Below are 19,744 nucleotides of genomic sequence, written 5' to 3' on the forward strand. Positions count from 1 at the left end.
GAGAGAGATTATTTTAGCCCCGTTGACCCTTGAAACAGATCACAACTAGTCATGGGTATGGGCAAGTGCCAAAGTGGGTAGAAAATCCACCTTGGTTCTCTGAAGCTTTATCCCATTTATGTTAGAAGCTTTAAGGCCCTCTTACCCATAACCCCCCCCCCCCTCCATCCATGGCTCCACCATGCCAATTCATGCCCCCCACAGCCATCCCCATGCCCCCTTACATGCACTATGGTCCCTCCATGCTAACTCATGCCTCTCACCCCCATGTTGCTTCATACCCCCAAGGCATTTCCATAGCTACTCATTCATGTATGCACCTTGGGCAGGTCTCCATGTAGAGATGACAAAAAGAAAACCTTGAACAGCTTAATACAGCTCTCACTCATACACACTTGAAAGTGAAAAAAATCTTAATTCACGAATTTATGAGTTTTAAGGCAAGGATAGATAAATTTTTGAACAGTAAAGGAATTAAGGGTTATGGTGAGCGGGCGGGTAAGTGGAGTCGAGTCCACAAAGATCAGCCATGATCTTATTGAATGGCGGAGCAGGCTTGAGGGGCCAGATGGCCTACTCCTGCTCCTAGTTCTTATGTTCTTATGAAACCCATTCAAAGCTTTTAAATCTCAAGTGGTTCATCTCTTATAAAACCAAAGTAACTTCTATACAGATCCCACAAAGATAACAAATTCTTTAACAGCCTCTTTAAACTGTCAATCAAACTATGAACTCAAAGCCCCCTGCAGAGATAATTGTAGGTTTGAAACTCGTCCTCATTGACTGCCAACAGTGGTTAAAAATAGATATGTTCAAAGTGTCAGAATTGTGGAAGCACAATGGGCTGTAGAACTAACGCAGGTTATAATGGGAGGAAGGGGAGAAAGGTAAATGGAGGAATTTGAAAACATTGATTAGAATGTTTAACATCAAAGGGTTTCATTTATAGTTCCATTTACACAGTGGTGCATTATGATTTTTCTGTTGCAATGTTAAATACAACTCAACTCCTTTAGCATTTCAAATTCTAAAGCTATCAAGCTGTCTGGGTAAACAATTTCACCTATTTGTTCTATAACTACTCTGTCTACTCTGCCAACTCTCTCTTTGTTCTCCATTCTAAAATCCATTGATGTTGCCCTCCAGAAGAATAAGTTCACATAAAATTATCTTCTGCTTATATAACAGTGGCGGCACTCAAAGCAATTTGTTATACATGAAGTGCTTGGACATTTGAGAACAAAGAGATGCAAGTCCTTTCTTTCATAATTACACTTGTGAACTTTTATGACTCCACAATTACAATGGAAATAATAAAGTCATTACACTTACAAAAATGTATTTCTAAATAAAGTCATAAACATGTTAGGAAATGGCAAAACAAACATGCAACTTTGAACATTAAAATAAACAAAATATTCACTTGCAGGCAACAGTCTACTTAATTTCTCACCACACTATAATTTAGACTTGAAACCTCAGACAGTGGAAGTGTCCATTTCCCTCTTGCAAGTACAGCCAGTTACGCCCACATTTTGATTGTTATGGACTAGAGGGGTTTTCATTTGAACAGCCCTAATTCTCCAGTGAAAACTTTCAAATGCATCCCAACAAACAAGAGATATCCCAGTTTTGTTCGGAGTCACCATTCTTGTACATGCTTCAAAAGGGGACTTTCACTGGTTGGAAAGGATTGTCCAGCATTATAATTAAGATTAATATCTCATTAAAAGAAATCCTAACATTTTCTTCTGCTATCAATGACAGGTAGCACATTTTTATATTAGTATAGCTTTGTACTGTAGTTGTGTCCTATGAAATGAGGGACGTGATATGTTAATCATTTCTCCTGTCTCACCTCACTGCGATTCCAGTTTGCCCATTGCTGTTGGACTGACAGAGATTCAACGGCCAAGTTGCCATGGGAACCCAAATGTACATCTTCGTGCATCAACTGTGGAGACACTGCAACAGAAATTCACTTTAGTAAGTCTACTCGAATACAGCAAGTCCTCGCTTAACATTGTCCCATTTAACATTGGTTACTTTAACATCGTTAAAGAGTTAGTGTCGACATATCCACATAACACTGTTTCACTTCAACATCTTTTACCACAGACGACCTCTTCTGTGGTCTGTCAGCTCAGATGACTTTTCCTACAGCACTCCCACCCTCGGTGAGGCTGGAGGCCAGCGGCTGGGTCGGGCTGAGGGCGGTGGTCTGCCACCCGTGGACGGGTCAGCGGGGGGGGGGTGCCTGGAGATTGCAGTGCTCTGGATGGGGGGTGGGTTTGGGGCAGGCCCAGAAATGCTTGTGCGAGCAGCGATTGGGCCATGGGGGGGGGGGGGGGGGGGGGGGCTGCAGGGGCAGCGCTGCGAGGGTCCTGGGCTGGCCAGCGATAGAAACGGCCAAAGTGCAATCTGAAAGTTCGGGGCCCCGGAACAGTCAGACTTTGGTGTGAATAGGCCTTACCCCCAACCCGAGCTTTTAATGAGATTCCTGATTGTGACTTCTGCAGTCCACAGAGTGTGGGGAGATTCGAGTCTGAACTCCCATTGAAAAAACAATCGTGAATTACACCTTCTTTCTCACAAATTCAGCAGAGTTTTTTTGGGAGAATCGGGCCCACTCGTTCTGAATCTACCCTGTCTAATCCTGTAAGAATTTTATAAGTTTCTACGAGATTCCCTCTCACTTTTCTAAACGGCAGTGAATATAATCCAACTTAGTCTCTCCTGATATGACATTCCTGACATCCCGGGAATCAGCCTGATAAACCTTCACTGTGCTCCCTCTATAGCAAGGGCACCCTTCTTGAGATAAGGACAGCAAAACTGCATACAATACGTCGGTGTGGCCCCACCAACACCCTGTACAACTGCAGTAAAACATCCCTTCCCTATACTCAAATCCTTTCTCAACCTGACGAAGGGTCATCTAGACTCAAAACGTTGACTCTATTCTCTGCCCACAGATGCTGTCAGACCTGTTGCAATTTTCCAGCATTTTCTGTTTTCATTTCAGAATCCAGCATCCGCAGTATTTTGCTTCCCCCTTTCCCAACCTCTGTTCTTAACAGAGACCCTTGGGTCTGTTCTTTAGTGGCTCCAGACTTTGCTCCTGAACTCACAACTTAGGGCCTGATTTTATCATTTTCATTCTAAATGCTGAATCTGGGCGTAGCTCAGATCGGAGTTGGAAATCTGCTTTCAGGCACCCCTATACGCACTTAGCCTGAAAAAAAAAATCACTGGTCTCATTTGCGCTGTGGGTGGGGCTTAGCGCGCCCGAAACAATCAGAGCTCTGAACTGCGCATACGCAGTTAGAAAAAGATCTGAAAAAGCGCGCCAGTGTCAGATCGCTCCCGGGCCGCAGAAAGCTGAGAAAGCAGCCTGGGAGCAAAAAGCGGGAGTGATGGCCCCCACATACATCACTGTCACCCTCATCAACGCCCCCCCCCCCCCACTACCCAGACCGATCGCGACCCCCTGCCCCCTTCCCCCCCCCCACCGATCACCTGCAGAGTGGCAGCAGACCCCCCTGCCCCCCTCCCCCCCAGAGATCTATCTGCCCCCCGCCCCACCAGACAACGATCGCCCCCGCCCCACTAGACAATGATCGGGCCTCCCTCCCCACCAGAGATACATCTGACCTGCCTCCTCCTCCTCCCCCCCACAACCAGACAATGATCTGGCCTCACTGCCCTCCCACCCACCCCCCCAAACCAGAGAATGATCTGACCCGCCTCCCTCCTCCCCCCCCACGACTGATCCGAGTCAGAGATGTGGAGATGCCGGCGTTGGACTGGGGTAAACACAGTAACAGTTTTAAAACTGTTACTGAGTCAGAGAGCCATTGGAAGCTCTGAACTCGCTCTTCAGCAGCTGGAGCACCCGATTCAGACTTTTATTCAGCAGGTTCATTTCGGCGCGATTCCGGATCGGCGAACGTGGTGATAAAGGCGGAATTGCTGATAAAGTTGGGCGGGCAGTTCATTAATTCAATTGAAATACGTGCAAATACATTTAAATCGCCGTTGCACCTGTTTCGGGCGTGAAATGGATCGCGGCCATTCCTGGGTTTCGGTAAAGTGGCATCTGCGCGGGCGCAGATCACGTTAATGGCCTCACTCCCGACTTTACCACGTTTTCGCACCCGTTACGCAATGGTAAAATAGGGCCTATCATAGTCAATGCAGGTAGTCAGGACTTCAAATGCCAACTGCACTGACAAATCTCTGCCACTAGATGGGGTCTGATCAAGGTTCTGAAAGTACTGCTTACAGAGTGAGTAACAATTTTTAACAGATTTTAGTTTGTATATTGCATTTTTTAAAAACTTAATAATGTATTTTTCCCATCGGGAAAAAGATATAAAAATCTGAGATCACTTACCAACCGACTCAAAAATAGCTTCTTCCCTGCTGCCATCAGAATTTTGACTGGACCTACCTTGCACTAAGTTGATCTTTCTCTACCCCCCAGCTATGGCTGTAACACTACATTCTGCACTCTCTCTATGTACTCCTCTATGTACTCTATGAATGGTATGCTTTGCCTATATAGTGTACAAGAAACAATACTTTTCACTGTATGCTAATATATGTGATAATAATAAATCAAATCAAAATATTTTTCAAGTTCAAAATGCACAGGTCTGCACATGTATACTATGCTATTTCAACTTGTACATTGCTTTTTTCCAGGGGGGGACCCGTGACTCACGTGAAGTTGCTTCAATGAAAGCGTCAATTTCCACATTTATGTAGACTGATTTTAGTTCTCACTTATACTGAAGCAGCAGTGTGACTCTTAAGTCAGATCCCAATCAGAGTCCTGAGTTCTGCACCATGCTCCCTCCTGATGCTGATGTTCCTGCTGTAGCCGATGTTCATCTCACATCAGCTACAGTATAACTGGGGGTGGGGGGAGGTGAACTAGACACAAATGACAGGCAGGAACAAGAGAGGGCAAAAGTCAAAAAGGGAAAACAATATTTTAAAAAATTAAATTTTTACTCCATTCTTAAAGTTACAAAGCCAATGTGCAGAGTGGATTGGACAAACCCTTAATCCATCAGGTACTTTGACATGCTAAATTCTCCCTCAATGTACCCGAATACATTAATGTAAGACTGTTGCACAAAAACCATTTCAAATTCAAACTGAATCCAATTCATGGTCCCCACAAGGGAGACAAACAAGATCCAAGCTGACTAGATAAGATGTTTCAAAATAAAAACGAATGTTGCCATTTCCATTCGAAGGAGAAAAATCTCAACAAGCCTGTCCCTGCTCTATGAGAAGCATGAGCTTTAAGGTGACAAACTTCTGTTTTTTGTAGTTCTAGATTTCGGACAGCAGTCTAAACTCTGAACACCAATATTACTATCGTGAGAAAAGGTCTGTTTAGGATTGGGGTGCCGCACTCAAACCTACCAACGTTTTCCTTTGGAGCTACTTTTGGTGATTACATAAGTCTACTGACAAATAAACATTGACAGATTATGCTATTAGTCACAAGTAGGCTTACATTAACACATTTGGGTACACTGAGGGAGAATTTAGCATGGCCAATGCACTTAACCAGCACGTCTTTTGGACTGTGGGAGGAAACCGGAGCACCCGGGGAAACAAACGCAAACACGGGGAGAATGTGCAGACTCCTCACAGACAGTGACCCAAGTTGGGAATCGAACCCGGATCCCTGGTGCTGTGAGGCAGCAGTGCTAACCACTGTGCCATCATGCCACCCTGTTTAGGAGTCATTTGGTCAGCCTGCAGATACTATGGTGACATTCATCCTTTTCACAATGTTGGGCACGCCTTTAACTTTGCAATGCTTTAAAACTAACCACCCCATTGTCCTATGTTGCCAACAATAGGGAGCCATAATCACCACAAGTTCTTTGGAGGATCGGGGCCGAAGTATCGGAGCCCTATTAATCTGCACCACGTCCCCTTTGAGAGCAGCTTCCCTCCAAAAGCATGGGATCATCACTTGGATTCTGCTCACCTTCGCTCCTCTGTAGATATTCAGGCATCAGGGTCTCGGGAAGTGTGGCTGGCAGTGAATAGCCATTCTTCCTGGCTACGACAAGGTGAAAGGCAGCACAGAACTCGAACAGTGTTAAAGCTCCATCACAATCCACATCGGAGAGTTCCCTGCAGGCATAGTGGCTGTTAAAATCTAAACCCTTCCATCTGCAGCAGCAACATAAAAATCCTCAGAGGACTTGAATAAGATTAAATTCAGAGAAACACTGGATTTCTTTTTAAAACTGTTTCAAATAGAACCATGTATGTCAACATTCAATATTGCCCTTCTGGAATAGAAGCAGCAGTTTTACAGTATGCTGAAAGTCATATCTGAAAGTCTTCTCCAAAACTGACAGAATTTCAACATGGTCGCATGTTATGGGGAGGCATGGGGCAAAGAAGCACATATATAAATAAAGGTTTTGAGCCAGCCAGCCAAGCTGGTTTCAGTTTAAACACTTGGTAGAAGCTCCTCTCCATTAGAAAATGTCAGGGAATGTTACTTCTATACTGAAAACAAGACTGCCCAAAATCCGCAATGGATAATTGGAGAATCACCACAACTGTTTCAATGTACTATTATATCCTGCCCCAGATTTTATTGAAGAAGAACAAGAAATTTAGTAAAAATAACTATTGAAATAACATTGAAGCAAAGTGTTGACTCATTAAATTGGCAACAATAACTTTTGATTTCTGTTCTGATCTTGCAAGCCTGTTGTAGAATCGCAGATTAATACAGCACAGAAAGTGGCCATTCACCCATCAAATCTGCGCAACCATGTTGGTCTCACTTTTCCGCTTTTTCCTCAGACCCTTTTTTTTTCTCCTTCAAGTGTCTATCCCCATTTCTCCTTTGAAAGCTATTATTAAATCAGTACCCATCTCCCTATCAAGCAGCACATTCCAAACTAGGCCTCTCATTGAGGTACATTGGCTTTGACGCATTCTTGTCTGTAAAACAGCCATGTGCCACAACTCTATTTTCTATCACTTAGCCAATTTTGCATCCATGCTGTTTTGCATCTTCGATCTCAATGGGCTTCAATTTTGCTGAAAAAACCGAATAGATGCTCTTGGTAACTGCTGCGCTTTCTATTCAAAACCACTCAAGATAATCTCAATTTTCAAAATCACAGTCTAAGAAAAGGCAGAATTTGGCTCTGAAATGTAATGAAACTTGGAAAAAGTCAGACAAAAAAATTAATAAGAAAAGATGAAGGAAAGCAGATACCGGTTTATAAATAATATAATATCCGATATTTGATCTGTGTTCATCACAGTCTATTTTATTTGCTTTTTCATCTAAGTGATCCCACTTTGAAACAACGTTTTAAATTTAGACTGTATAACTCATTTCATATGTCTAGATTTCAGTACCACTGAACAGAAGATACCAATTTCGGTTAAAGTGAAAATATGATAGTGCACCTAAAGGTGTACACTGATCTGGAAAATAACAGGTGCTCCACAATAGATTACCATGATGGCTAAAAATGTTGAGAAAAATTCCCAGTACCTAAGTTTTTTTATTGCTACCCCCATGAATCTTACATTCATCACCATGAAGCAGAAACAATCGGCCCTTGGCAACATTGTCGGAATGAAGTATTTTCACCATGGGCTGCATGGAAGTAAATTACCCTGCACTTGGTTCCAAAGTGACCTGAAAACTCATTTTGAACCTGGTCTCGACATGGTTTGACTTTAACCTCAAGTGTATCCCCGTTTAAACAATTATAGATTACCATAGAAACCCTACAGTACAGAAAGAGGCCATTCGGCCCATCGAGTCTGCACCGACCACAATCCCACCCAGGCCATATCCCCATATCCCTCCATATTTTACCCGCTAATCCCTCTAATCTACGCATCCCAGGACATGAAGGGGCAATTTTTTAGCATGGCCAATCAACCTAACCCGCACATCTTTGGACTGGTTTTATCTGGCTTTACCACTTCCCAGATCAAGTAGATGCATTATATTTAGGGATATGCCATGCTATGGGCCTACACCTGTTAAGGAATGCATTGAGGTGGCCCAAATTCATTTCATGCAGTGACTTTAGGGTTAACAGGGTGATCTTCATGCCATTAATACAGGTTAGGGTACAAGTCTCAGAAAGGTCAGGCTTTATAAAGCTCGTTAAGCTTTTCACAAAATATTTACAGCGCATAAGACCATAAGACATAGGAGCAGAATGAGGCCACTCGGCATATCGAGATTGCTCCGCCATTCAATCATAGCTGATATTTTTTTCATCCCCATTCTCCTGCCTTTTCCCCATAACCCCTGATCCCCTTATGATGCGCGATTAATTCACTCGGGAGGCTGGATCGTACCCGGGAAATAAAGGCTTTTATTAGCAACAAGAATGGAGCATACTGCTTAACAATACAATCCCAGACTAAAGGGTCCCTAGGAAGTGCAGTGACCTTTATACTCCTATAGGAAGGCGGAGCCAACCGGAGCGTACCACAGAACAATACCAACAGGTGGAACACCCCAACCCTAACCCCAACAGTAACAAGATTAACATATGTACAAGTACCCATAGTGATAACCATCTATGGTTCAGTACCCATAGTGGTAACCATCTATGGTTCACCACACCTTATTAATCAAGAACCTATCTATCTGTGTCTTAAAGACACTCAATGACCTGGCCTCCACAGCCTTCTGCGGCAAAGAGTTCCGCAGATTAACTAGCTGAAGAAGTTCATCTTCATCTCTGTTTGAAAGGATCGTCCCTTTAGTCTGAGGTTGTGCCCTCTGGTTCCAGTTTTTCCTACTAGTGGAAACATCCTCTCCACGTCCACTCTATCCAGGCCTCACAGTATCCTGCAAGTTTCAATAGGATCCCCCCTCATCCTTCTAAACAAAAGGAGGCCAGTTGGCCCATTGCGTCTGCACTTGCTTTCTGGAAGCGCATTCTTCCTAATTCCACTCCCCTGCCTTATCCCCGTAACCTTGCACATTCTTTCTTTTCAGATAGAAATCTATTTCCCTTCTGAATACCTCGATCGAACCTGCCGCTGCCACCCTCTCAGGAAGTTCTTTCCAGCCTCTAGAACATAGAACATAGAACATTACAGCGCAGAACAGGCCCTTCGGCCCACGATGTTGCACCGACCAGTTAAAAAAAAAACTGTGACCCTCCAACCTAAACCAATTTCTTTTCGTCCATGAACCTATCTACGGATCTCTTAAACGCCCCCAAACTAGGCGCATTTACAACTGATGCTGGCAGGGCATTCCAATCCCTCACCACCCTCTGGGTAAAGAACCTACCCCTGACATCGGTTCTATAACTACCCCCCCTCAATTTAAAGCCATGCCCCCTCGTGCTGGATTTCTCCATCAGAGGAAAAAGGCTATCACTATCCACCCTATCTAAACCTCTAATCATCTTATATGTTTCAATAAGATCCCCTCTTAGCCGCCGCCTTTCCAGCGAAAACAATCCCAAATCCCTCAGCCTCTCCTCATAGGATCTCCCCTCCATACCAGGCAACATCCTGGTAAACCTCCTCTGCACCCTCTCCAAAGCCTCCACATCCTTCCTGTAATGTGGGGACCAGAACTGCACACAGTACTCCAAGTGCGGCCGCACCAGAGTTGTGTACAGTTGCAACATAACGCTACGACTCCTAAATTCAATCCCCCTACCAATAAACGCCAAGACACCATATGCCTTCTTAACAACCTTATCTACTTGATTCCCAACTTTCAGGGATCTATGCACACATACACCTAGATCCCTCTGCTCCTCCACACTATTCAAAGTCCTCCCGTTAGCCCTATACTCAACACATCTGTTATTCCTACCAAAGTGAATTACCTCACACTTCTCCGCATTAAACTCCATCCGCCACCTCTCGGCCCAACTTTGCAACCTGTCTAAGTCTTCCTGCAAACTACGACACCCTTCCTCACCGTCTACCACACCACCGACTTTGGTGTCATCAGCAAATTTGCTAATCCACCCAACTATACCCTCATCCAGATCATTAATAAATATTACAAACAGCAGTGGCCCCAAAACAGATCCCTGAGGTACACCACTTGTAACCGCACTCCATGATGAATATTTACTATCAACCACCACCCTCTGTTTCCTATCCGCTAGCCAATTCCTGATCCAATTTCCTAGATCACCCCCAATCCCATACATCTGCATTTTCTGCAGAAGCCTACCATGGTGAACCTTATCAAACGCCTTACTAAAATCCATATATACCACGTCCACTGCCTTGCCCCCATCCACCTCCTTGGTCACTTTCTCAAAAAACTCAATAAGGTTAGTAAGGCACGACCTACCTGCCACAAAACCATGCTGACTATCACCTATCAATTCATTACTCTCCAAATAACTATAAATCCTATCCCTTATAATTTTTTCCAACATCTTGCCGACAACAGAAGTGAGACTCACCGGTCTATAATTCCCGGGGAAGTCTCTGTTCCCCTTCTTAAACAATGGGACAACATTCGCTAACCTCCAATCTTCTGGTACTATACCAGAGGCCAACGACGACCTGAAGATCAGAGCCAGAGGCTCTGCAATCACTTCTCTTGCCTCCCAGAGAATCCTTGGATAAATCCCATCCGGACCAGGGGATTTATCTATTTTCAGACCCTCCAGAATATCCTGCACATCCTCCTTATCAACTGTAATACTGTCTATTCTACTCCCCTGCAACCCAGTGTCCTCCTCAGCTATATTCATGTCCCCTTGCGTGAACACCGAAGAGAAATATTGGTTCAATGCTTCACCAATCTCCTCCGGTTCCACACATAACTTCCCTCTGCCATCTATAACTGGCCCTAAACTTGCCCTAACCAACCTTCTGTTCTTGACATACCTATAGAACGCCTTAGGATTCTCTTTAACCCTATCCGCCAAAGTCTTCTCATGTCCCCTTTTAGCCCTTCTAAGCTCGCTCTTCAACTCCCTCTTAGCCAATCTAAAGCTTTCTAGTGCACTACCCGAGTGCTCACGTCTCATCCGAACATAAGCCTCCTTTTTCTTTTTAACCAACAAAGAAACTTTTTTGGTGCACCACGGTTCCCTAGCCCTACCAATTCCTCCTTGCCTGACAGGGACATACCTATCACAGACTCGCAGTAGCTGCTCCTTGAAAAAACTCCACATGTCGGACGTTCCCAGTCCCTGTAATCTCCTAGTCCAACCTATGTTTCCTAATTCTCTCCTAATTCTCTTCTAATCATCTTAGAAGCATAGAACATAGAAAAACTACAGCACAATACAGGCCCTTCAGCCCACAAGGTTGTGCCGAACATGTCCCTACCTTGGCGATTACTAGGCTTACCTATAACCCTCTATCTTACTAAGTTCCATGTACTTTTCTAAAAGTCTCTTAAAAGACCGATCGAATCCACCTCCACCACCGTTGCTGGCAGCCCATTCCACGCACCCACCACCCTCTGAGTGAAAAACTTACCCCTGACATCTCCTCTGTACCTACTCCCCAGCACCTTAAACCTGTGTCCTCTTGTGGCAACCATTTCAGCCCTAGGAAAAAGCCTCTGACTGTCCACTTGATCAATACCTCTCAACATCTTATACACCTCTATCAGGTCACCCCTCATCCTTCGTCTCTCCAAGGAGAAAAGGCAGAGCTCACTCAACCTATCCTCATAAGGCATGCCCCTCAACCCAGACAACATCCTTGTAAATCTCCTCTGCACTCTTTCTATGGCTTCCACATCCTTCCTGTAATGAGGCGACCAGAACTGAGCACAGTACTCCAAGTGGGGTCTGACCAGGGTCCTATATAGCTGCAACATTATCTCACGACTCCTAAACTCAATTCCTCGATTGATGAAGGCCAGTACACCATACGCCTTCTTAACCACAGCCTCAATCTGCACAGCTGCTTTGAGCGTCCTATGAACTTGGACCCCAAGATCCTTCTGATCTTCCACTCCGCCAAGAGTCCTACCATTAATATTATATTCCGCCATCCTATTTGACCTGCCAAAATGAACCACCTCACACTTATCTGGGTTGAACTCCATCTGTCACTTCTCCGCTCAGTCTTGCATCCTATCAATGTCTCGCTGCAACTTCTGACATCCCTCCACACTATTCACAACACCTCCAACCTTTGTGTCATCAGCAAACTTACCAACCCATCCTTCCACTTCCTCATCCAGGTCATTTATAAAAATCACAAAGACTAAGGGTCCCAGAACAGATCCCTGGGGCACTCCACTGTTGATTGACCTCCATGCAGAATATGACCCATCTATAGCCACTCTTTGCCTTCTGTGGGCAAGCCAGTTCTGGATCCACAAAGCAATGTCCCCTTGGATCCTATGCCCCCCTCACTTTCTCAATAAGCCTTGCATGGGGCACCTTATCAAATGCCTTGCTGAAGTCCATATATACTACATCCATTGCTCTTCCTTCATCAATGTGTTTAGTCACATCCTCATCTTCTGGGTGAACAAAAAATTCCTTACATCACTTCTACTCCTTTTGCCCGTCATTTTGAATCTCTGCCCTTTATTTGTAGATGTACTCTCGATAGGGAACAGTTTCTCACTACCTATCCTGTTCTTACCCTTCCTGCTTTTGAATACCTCAATTAGGTTTTCTCCAAGGAATACAGACAATGGGTGGAATTTTACGAGAATGAAGTGTCCAGCTAGCATTTTTTTGGTGGGTTTTCACACCCAATCTTATGGACTTAGACATTGAAAAATTACTTAGACCATTTCTAGCTGCTGCAGGCAGTGGAATGGGCTTAATTCGCCAGACAGCCAGCAGGGGGAACTATTGCGCATGTGCAGACCTCTGATCCTGCACATGCGCAATAGCAACAGCAGGGGCCTGACAGACAGATAGACAGAGAGCGGTCAGGCCCCTGCTGTTGTGGACAGCCTCATAAACTCTCCCCTCACCCCCCACAATTGTGAGGACTGATGGCCAATTGTGCACCCCAGACCGCACGGGCATGTAGCACCCGGCACCACCCCGCCACCCAGACCGATTGTGTCCCCCTCCTGCCACTGATCCGATCGCCTGCAGAGTGGCAGTGGACCCCCCTCCCACACCTGTCTGATTGTGATGCGGAGTGCGCAGTCGACTCCCCCTCCCTCTGCGATTGGGCCACTCCTCCAGGCCCCGTTCCCTTCAGGCCCCACCTCCTACAGGGCCTGCCATCCCATAGGTCCCACCCCCGGCACTGCCAAGGTATCTGGTGGGTATTACCAAGGTGCCAGGTTAGCAGTGTCAAGGTGCGAGGGTGGCACTGCCGACTGGGCACCCCCTCTTGCCCTCGGCCTCCAGTTTCATCAATGAGACCAATACAACTGTTCCTCGTTTATGGGGAGCAGTTATTTTCCTCGCCGCAGAGAACCTCTCCCGGCAAGACCATAAAGACAAGCAAGCTCGGATGATTAACTGCCGGGCTTGCTAAACAGGTGGAAATTAACATGAGAATAAATTTAAATAATTTATTCAGCCTCTCGCCCATTTCTGGCGAAAGGCTGACCTCGCCAGAAGTCCAGCTCTCGTAAGATTGCGAGAAGTCTCAGCCAGGCCCTAACCCCACGTATTTACCCTGCTAATCCCCCTGAAACTAAGGGGCAATTTATCATGGTCAATGCATCTAACCCGCACATGTTTGGAGTGTGGGAGGAAACCAGAGCACCCAGAGGAAACCCACGCAGACACAGGAAAAACGTGCAGACTCCACGCCCACAGTCACCTGAGGCCGGAATTGAACCCGGGTCCCTGGCACCGTGAAGCAGAATACTAACCACTGCGTCACTGTGCTGCCTGTTCGCTGTAAAGCCCTTTGGGACTTCTTGACAATGCGAAAGACACAACAGAAATGCAAGTTACTCTACTTTGCAACAAGTTTCTAACCCTTGCCTTTTCTAATTGAAGGAGGAATCCTGGGACAGAGAGCAGCATATCCCCTCATTCATTGCTGGGGAGGCATTATTAACTTTAAAACAGGAACCATTTATTTTTTTTAAATGGTCGGGTTCTTTAACTTCTGGACATGATTGGATTTTTGTTTTGTGGTGATGACTCTGCCGTTCTTAGTAGCAGACAGTCATACTCCTGAGGCAGCCTATAACAAATGACATGAAACAGGGCCAGAATATCTTTCGGCAAGCTTGTTTGTTGTTGTGATTGATTAGGATTAGGAATGATCGTTGAATGACCAATAGGTGGGAATACAGCAAATGGATGACAGAGACCTAATTAGCCTAATGTGTGGACATTGCAACAGTCGCCAAGGAAGGCAACAAATTAAGGTGCAACTGTTATCCACAAAACCTTTAGACTGAGATGGGCAATGAAAATAAACAGTACAATTGTTGCTGGTGCTACTTGGCTGCTTCAAGATTGAGGAATAACAGATTGATGCGAGATGCATTTAGTCACCCAGGCAGCACAATAATAGGCAATGGATAAAAGCAAATTACTGTGGATGCTGGAATCTGAAACCAAAAGAGAAAATGCTGGAAAATCTCAGCAGGTCTGGCAGCATCTGCAAGAAGAGAAAAGAGCTGACGTTTCGAGTCCAGATGACCATTTATCAAAGCTGATGGACAAGTTGAGAAGGAATCCCTATAGTACAGGAGGAGGCCATTCGGTCCATTGAGTCCGAATCCCACCCAGGCCTTATTCCCTTAATCCCACATATTTACCTTGCTAATCTCCGACACTAAAGGGCAATTTAGCATTACCAATCAACCTAACCCGCACATCTTCGGACTGATGGAAAATTCATTTCAACAATATCTGAAAAAGGCAAGGTGCAGCACCACTGAAAATACAACTAAAGTGCACAGGAACAGAACAGTCATATTGCTACATGGTAAGGAGACATGGGAGCTGTCAAGAAGACTGGGGAAGACAGATGACATGCGAGAAGTTCCTACCAAGGACACAATTCTAAAAATTGAAACAAACAGCAAAACCTTTGAATATAGAACTCATCATAGAATAAGCCCGAGTCACGCCAAAAACGTTACCAGAAGCAGAACCAGATTTAGAAGGAGCAACAGCAGATTTTCAGAAATAATCCAAAATGTCACATCGTGCCAGCCTTCTTCGTGCGATTACATTATCTTGCTTATGAGGATGCAATGATCAGCAGACCTGCAGCATCTATGTAAAATGTTGGGCGGTACGGTGGCACAGTGCTTAGCACTGCTGCTTCACAGCTCAATTCCAGCCTCGGGTCACTGTCTGTGCGGAGTTTGCACATTCTCCCCGTGCTCCAGTTTCCTCCCACAGACCAAAATGTGGGTTAGGTTGATTGGCCATGCCAAATTGACCCTAGTGTCACGGGGATTAGCAGGGTAAATATGTGGGGTTACGGGCATAGGGCCTGGGTGGGATTGTGGTCGGTGCAGACTTGATGGGCCGAATGACCTCCTTCTGCATTGTAGGGATTCTATGTTACCACACAGTAAACTTGCAACTATTTAAAATTACACATAATGCAAACTGAGGAGATGATTGCACTGCCCGAACGCCACAAAAATCACAAAGCGCAGGTAAGATTGACAACTTGCATCATGCTGACCCTCAGAATAAAACCATTCTTCAGCCCAGTTTCTTTTATCTTGGTGGGAGCATCACAAAACCTCAAACCAAAGCATAAACATAAATAGTTAAATGATGGAACATGAATGTAAATACAGCACTCAGATTATCTCAGTGGATTTTCTTCACTGGCTCTGCAGACTGATGTGCTATACAGACCAACAAAACTTAGATTGGTAATCTGTAGGAGTTAGGTAAATGTGGTCACCTTTGAGGAAGGAAAAATAGATCACTATTTTACCATTGTGCTTTGATTTTAATACTGATAATCAAATACAAAGCTACTTTATAAAAGTCGTGACAAGCACAGTATCGGAATGTGCTTTGAATAAGATCTTTCCATCTCATGATTTATCATTTAAATAAAGGGTATGAGGAGATAATGTACGCAGATGTAGGATTAATTTATGGCCTTCCTTGTTTGTGTGAATAAAATTTACTCCATCAAACAGTCCATATCCAAATGCAGCAAGACCTGGGTAACATTCAGACTTGGCTGACAAGTGACAAATAACATTAATGCCACACAAGTGCCAGGCAAAGATCATGTCCAACAAGGGAGAATCCAACCATCACCCTTTGACATCGATGACACTACATTCGCTACATCCCCCATGATCAACATTCTGGGGGATTACCATTGACCAGAAACAGAACTGGACAGCTGTATAAATATTGTGGCTACAAGAGCAGGTCAGAAGCTAGGAATCCTGCAGCAAGCAACTCACCTCCTGATTCTCCAAAACCTGTCCACTATCTACAAGGCACAAGTCAACACTTGAGATGCTCAACACCATCCACAACAAAGCATCCCGCTTGATTGGCATCCCTTCTGCAAATATTCACTCCCTCCACCACTAGCAATGTGTCACATCTACAAGATGCACTGCAGAAATTCATCAAGGCTGCATAGACAGCACTTTATAAACCTACGGCCATGATCATCTGGAAGGACAAGGGCAGCAGATACCTGGGAACACCACCACCTGGTGGTTCCTCTCCAAGCCACTCACCATCCTGACTTGAAAACACATCGCCATTCCTTCACTGTCCCTGGGTCAAAATCCCTTCCAAGCAGCACTATGTCCATCTCATTAACCAATGAAACTTAAGGATGGAGAAAAGAAATAAAGCAAATGATAGAGGGAAATAAGGTGAAGCAAAGTCAAATTAGACAGCGAAAGGGGAAGTGTGTGCGAAAGGTTGGATTAATAGAGCATGATAAAGGTACAGAAAAGATACATTAAAAAGTTTAAAAATGTAATCATTTCAAAGCTTCGAGGAACAACTGACTAACTGTGGGGGTGAAACTCCACAGTTCCAACTGTATCCTCTCTTAGCCTCCAAGATTGAGTTTCATGTCAGAACCATAAATTGCATCAATAACACGGTCATTATGACATTTAATAGTAGCTCTAAATGGTTTGAGTGACATTTATTCATTTTCAGCACAAATTCAACAATTTCCTGAAATTCATGCAGAGGCTTCCATCAAGCTCCCATTTTTGGGATGTACACAGTGAAGTACTGCAAATCACCCAGTATTTAGTGGTGATTTACAACTCACGGGATCTCTCTTCTTTGACACAAATTGCTTTCTTTTTTTAAAGCAGATTAATAATGATGAGCGCTGTTAATTTGTTGTTACTTTCCTAGAAAATTCTGGGTTTACAATTCCTATCTGTGAAAAGAATCCAAGTTTATTGGAGCTTCAAGACCGAAGGCGAGATTAGAATTTAAGATTCAGTCCACAACAATAAAAGGCGCAGAGATTTTGACTCCTTTACACAGTGATTCTTCACTGTGCCAGGCACAACTGTAAAATATATAAAGTAAATTAAACTTACCATATATGAGAAAGTTCTCGGATAGGAAGCTTTGATTTTGTAAAGAAGTCCTTGGCAACAGAACCTGTGACAAGACTTGGATTAGCTTGTGGTTAAAATTGGATGAACATGAAGAATATTTTCGGGATCAGTTAACTTCTTTCAGTTCCAGGACCAAGCACAGGACAGGGTGCCCCTGAACTCCTGGGCACAGGGCAGGGTGCCCCTGAACTCCCGGGCATCTATTCTCAATTGAGAGTTTGAGAGAAGATTTCAAGGAGCGTCAGACAGGGCTGGGCTGACATAGGAAGAGAAGAGCTGTCAGTGTATCCATGTCATTTGCAAAGGCTTCACTCGCTGCATCCAGACACAGTCTCCTCTCCCTCAACAGTGGCACCACTTTCGCTTGGGTTTCTATCCATAATACCGCTCTGAAGTAGAGCCACCGTGGAGGCTGGCCTGCTCTGTGCCCCTCGCTCTTGTTCATCATTGGCCGGTTGTGCCCATCCAATGAGTATGGTGTCAGGTATAGGGAGGGGAAACAGCAGCGACAGGACAAGACTAACAGCCAGCCTCCCGCTGCGGATCTCAGAGGAATAGATTAAAAATGACACGTTGAGAACTGGCTTTGAGTAAAATTAAACTTACTTTGAAATTAAAATGACATTAAAGTGGTTTTAAATATAAAACAGAGCCCGATGTGAAAAAAACAACATAAATAGAGAAACAGGTGGGTATGAAAGGTCTGACCTTCCATCTGATAGACAGTAACATTGTCCAATCATTTAGTGACATGGTGCAGTGCCATGCTGAGAGAAGTCAAGCACCTGTCGCATGGATGTTTGGGATATGTTAAACATTGGCCACATGGAAGCTCCCAAAATCCCTTCTTGTTCTGTCACAAGAGAAAGGCAGCAATGCCTCAGGCAGTGCAGACAATTAGTGCTTTGCACTCCATCATGCATGCGAGGGAATCAGTTTTCCCCCTGTGGTCTCTGATCCAAGCAGGTTTATGGATGATGGGATTGCATTTTCAAACAATGGATGTGTTGGTCCCATTTAATATCACATTTAGTAAAACAAAAATAATCAATATAGATGGACAGCACGGTGGCACAGTGGTTAACACTGCTGCCTCACAATGCTAGGGACTCGGGTTCAATTATGGACTTGGGTCACTGTCTGTGTGGAGTTTGCATGTTCTCCCCGTGTCTGCATGGGTTTCCTCTGGGTGCTCCGGTTTCCTCCCACACTCCAAAGATGTGCAGGTTAGGTGGATTGGCCATGCTAAGTTACCCCTTAGTGTTGTCCCAAGATATGTATATTAGATGCATTAACCATGGCAAATATGTGGGGTTACGGGGATGGAGGGGTGGGATGCTCTTTCAGTGAGTCGGTGCAGGCTTCATAGAATCATAGAAACCCTGCAGTGCAGAAAGAGGCCATTGGGCCCATCGAGTCTGCACCAACCACAATCCCACCCAGGCCCTACCCCCATATCCCCACATATTTACCCACTAATCCCTCTAACTTACGCATCTCAGGACACTAAGGGGCAATTTACCATGGCCAATCAACCTAACCCGCACATCTTTGGATGTGTTACTTGCTTAATTGTGCAAATGGCCTCCTTCTGCACCGTAGGGATTCTATGTTATTTAATAACCCTTTTTATATTGAAATAAATCTTAGTGTTACTGGGGATTCGAGCAGATTTTACAACACAGGAGATGGAATGGGCACAGAAGCAAAAAAGGTGGTGTATCCCTGTTCTAAGGCACAGTGCGGTCTAGCCCCTATGAAAGGTAGCCCTCCACTTCACGTCAACAAATGCCCTAGGACACAGGGCAAGGCTCCTTGTACTCGAGGGCAGTGGACATTGTTTCTCTAAACACTGGGACACAGAGCATATACATGCACGCACACACCCCACTCTGTCTGCATAGTATCACAACCACCATGTACCAAATGAAGAGTAGGTGATATACAATCAAAAGGGTACAGGCTGGAACGCACATGACTGAGAAAGGAAGTGGCTGCTTGCTGGGCTCAGGATGAAGCCCTGTGAGGCCTGCCAGACATGGATCCGGCCTGAGAAAGCTATCAGGGGCCAGAATCCGATGACCAAGGGGGAGCTTCAGAGTACGGATGTTCAAGAGCATTGGAAAGGAACGTGATCTCAGATTCGCAGAGGAGTTATGTATTGCAGCAGGGAAGTTGAGTCACTGGCAGAACCAGAGGGGCTGAGGATTGGGGGGGAATCACAGAGCGGTGCGATGG

At 44.8% G+C, this 19,744-nt stretch overlaps 1 protein-coding gene across 1 annotated transcript in view; it reads right to left on the reverse strand.

Annotated features, from left to right (window-relative positions):
• reps2 (RALBP1 associated Eps domain containing 2) overlaps window positions 1-19,744 on the reverse strand; it is a 204,445-nt gene that overhangs the window by 75,774 nt on the left and 108,927 nt on the right. Inside the window, exons 7-9 of the mRNA XM_078232385.1 lie at window positions 17,486-17,549; window positions 6,017-6,165; window positions 1,859-1,965 (exon numbers count right to left, since the gene is read on the reverse strand). Of these exons, the coding sequence (XP_078088511.1) occupies window positions 1,859-1,965; window positions 6,017-6,165; window positions 17,486-17,549 (320 nt within the window). The remainder of the gene's footprint in view (window positions 1-1,858; window positions 1,966-6,016; window positions 6,166-17,485; window positions 17,550-19,744) is intronic.

Source organism: Mustelus asterias, chromosome 17, assembly GCF_964213995.1.
Source record: "Mustelus asterias chromosome 17, sMusAst1.hap1.1, whole genome shotgun sequence".
NCBI lineage: Eukaryota > Metazoa > Chordata > Chondrichthyes > Carcharhiniformes > Triakidae > Mustelus > Mustelus asterias.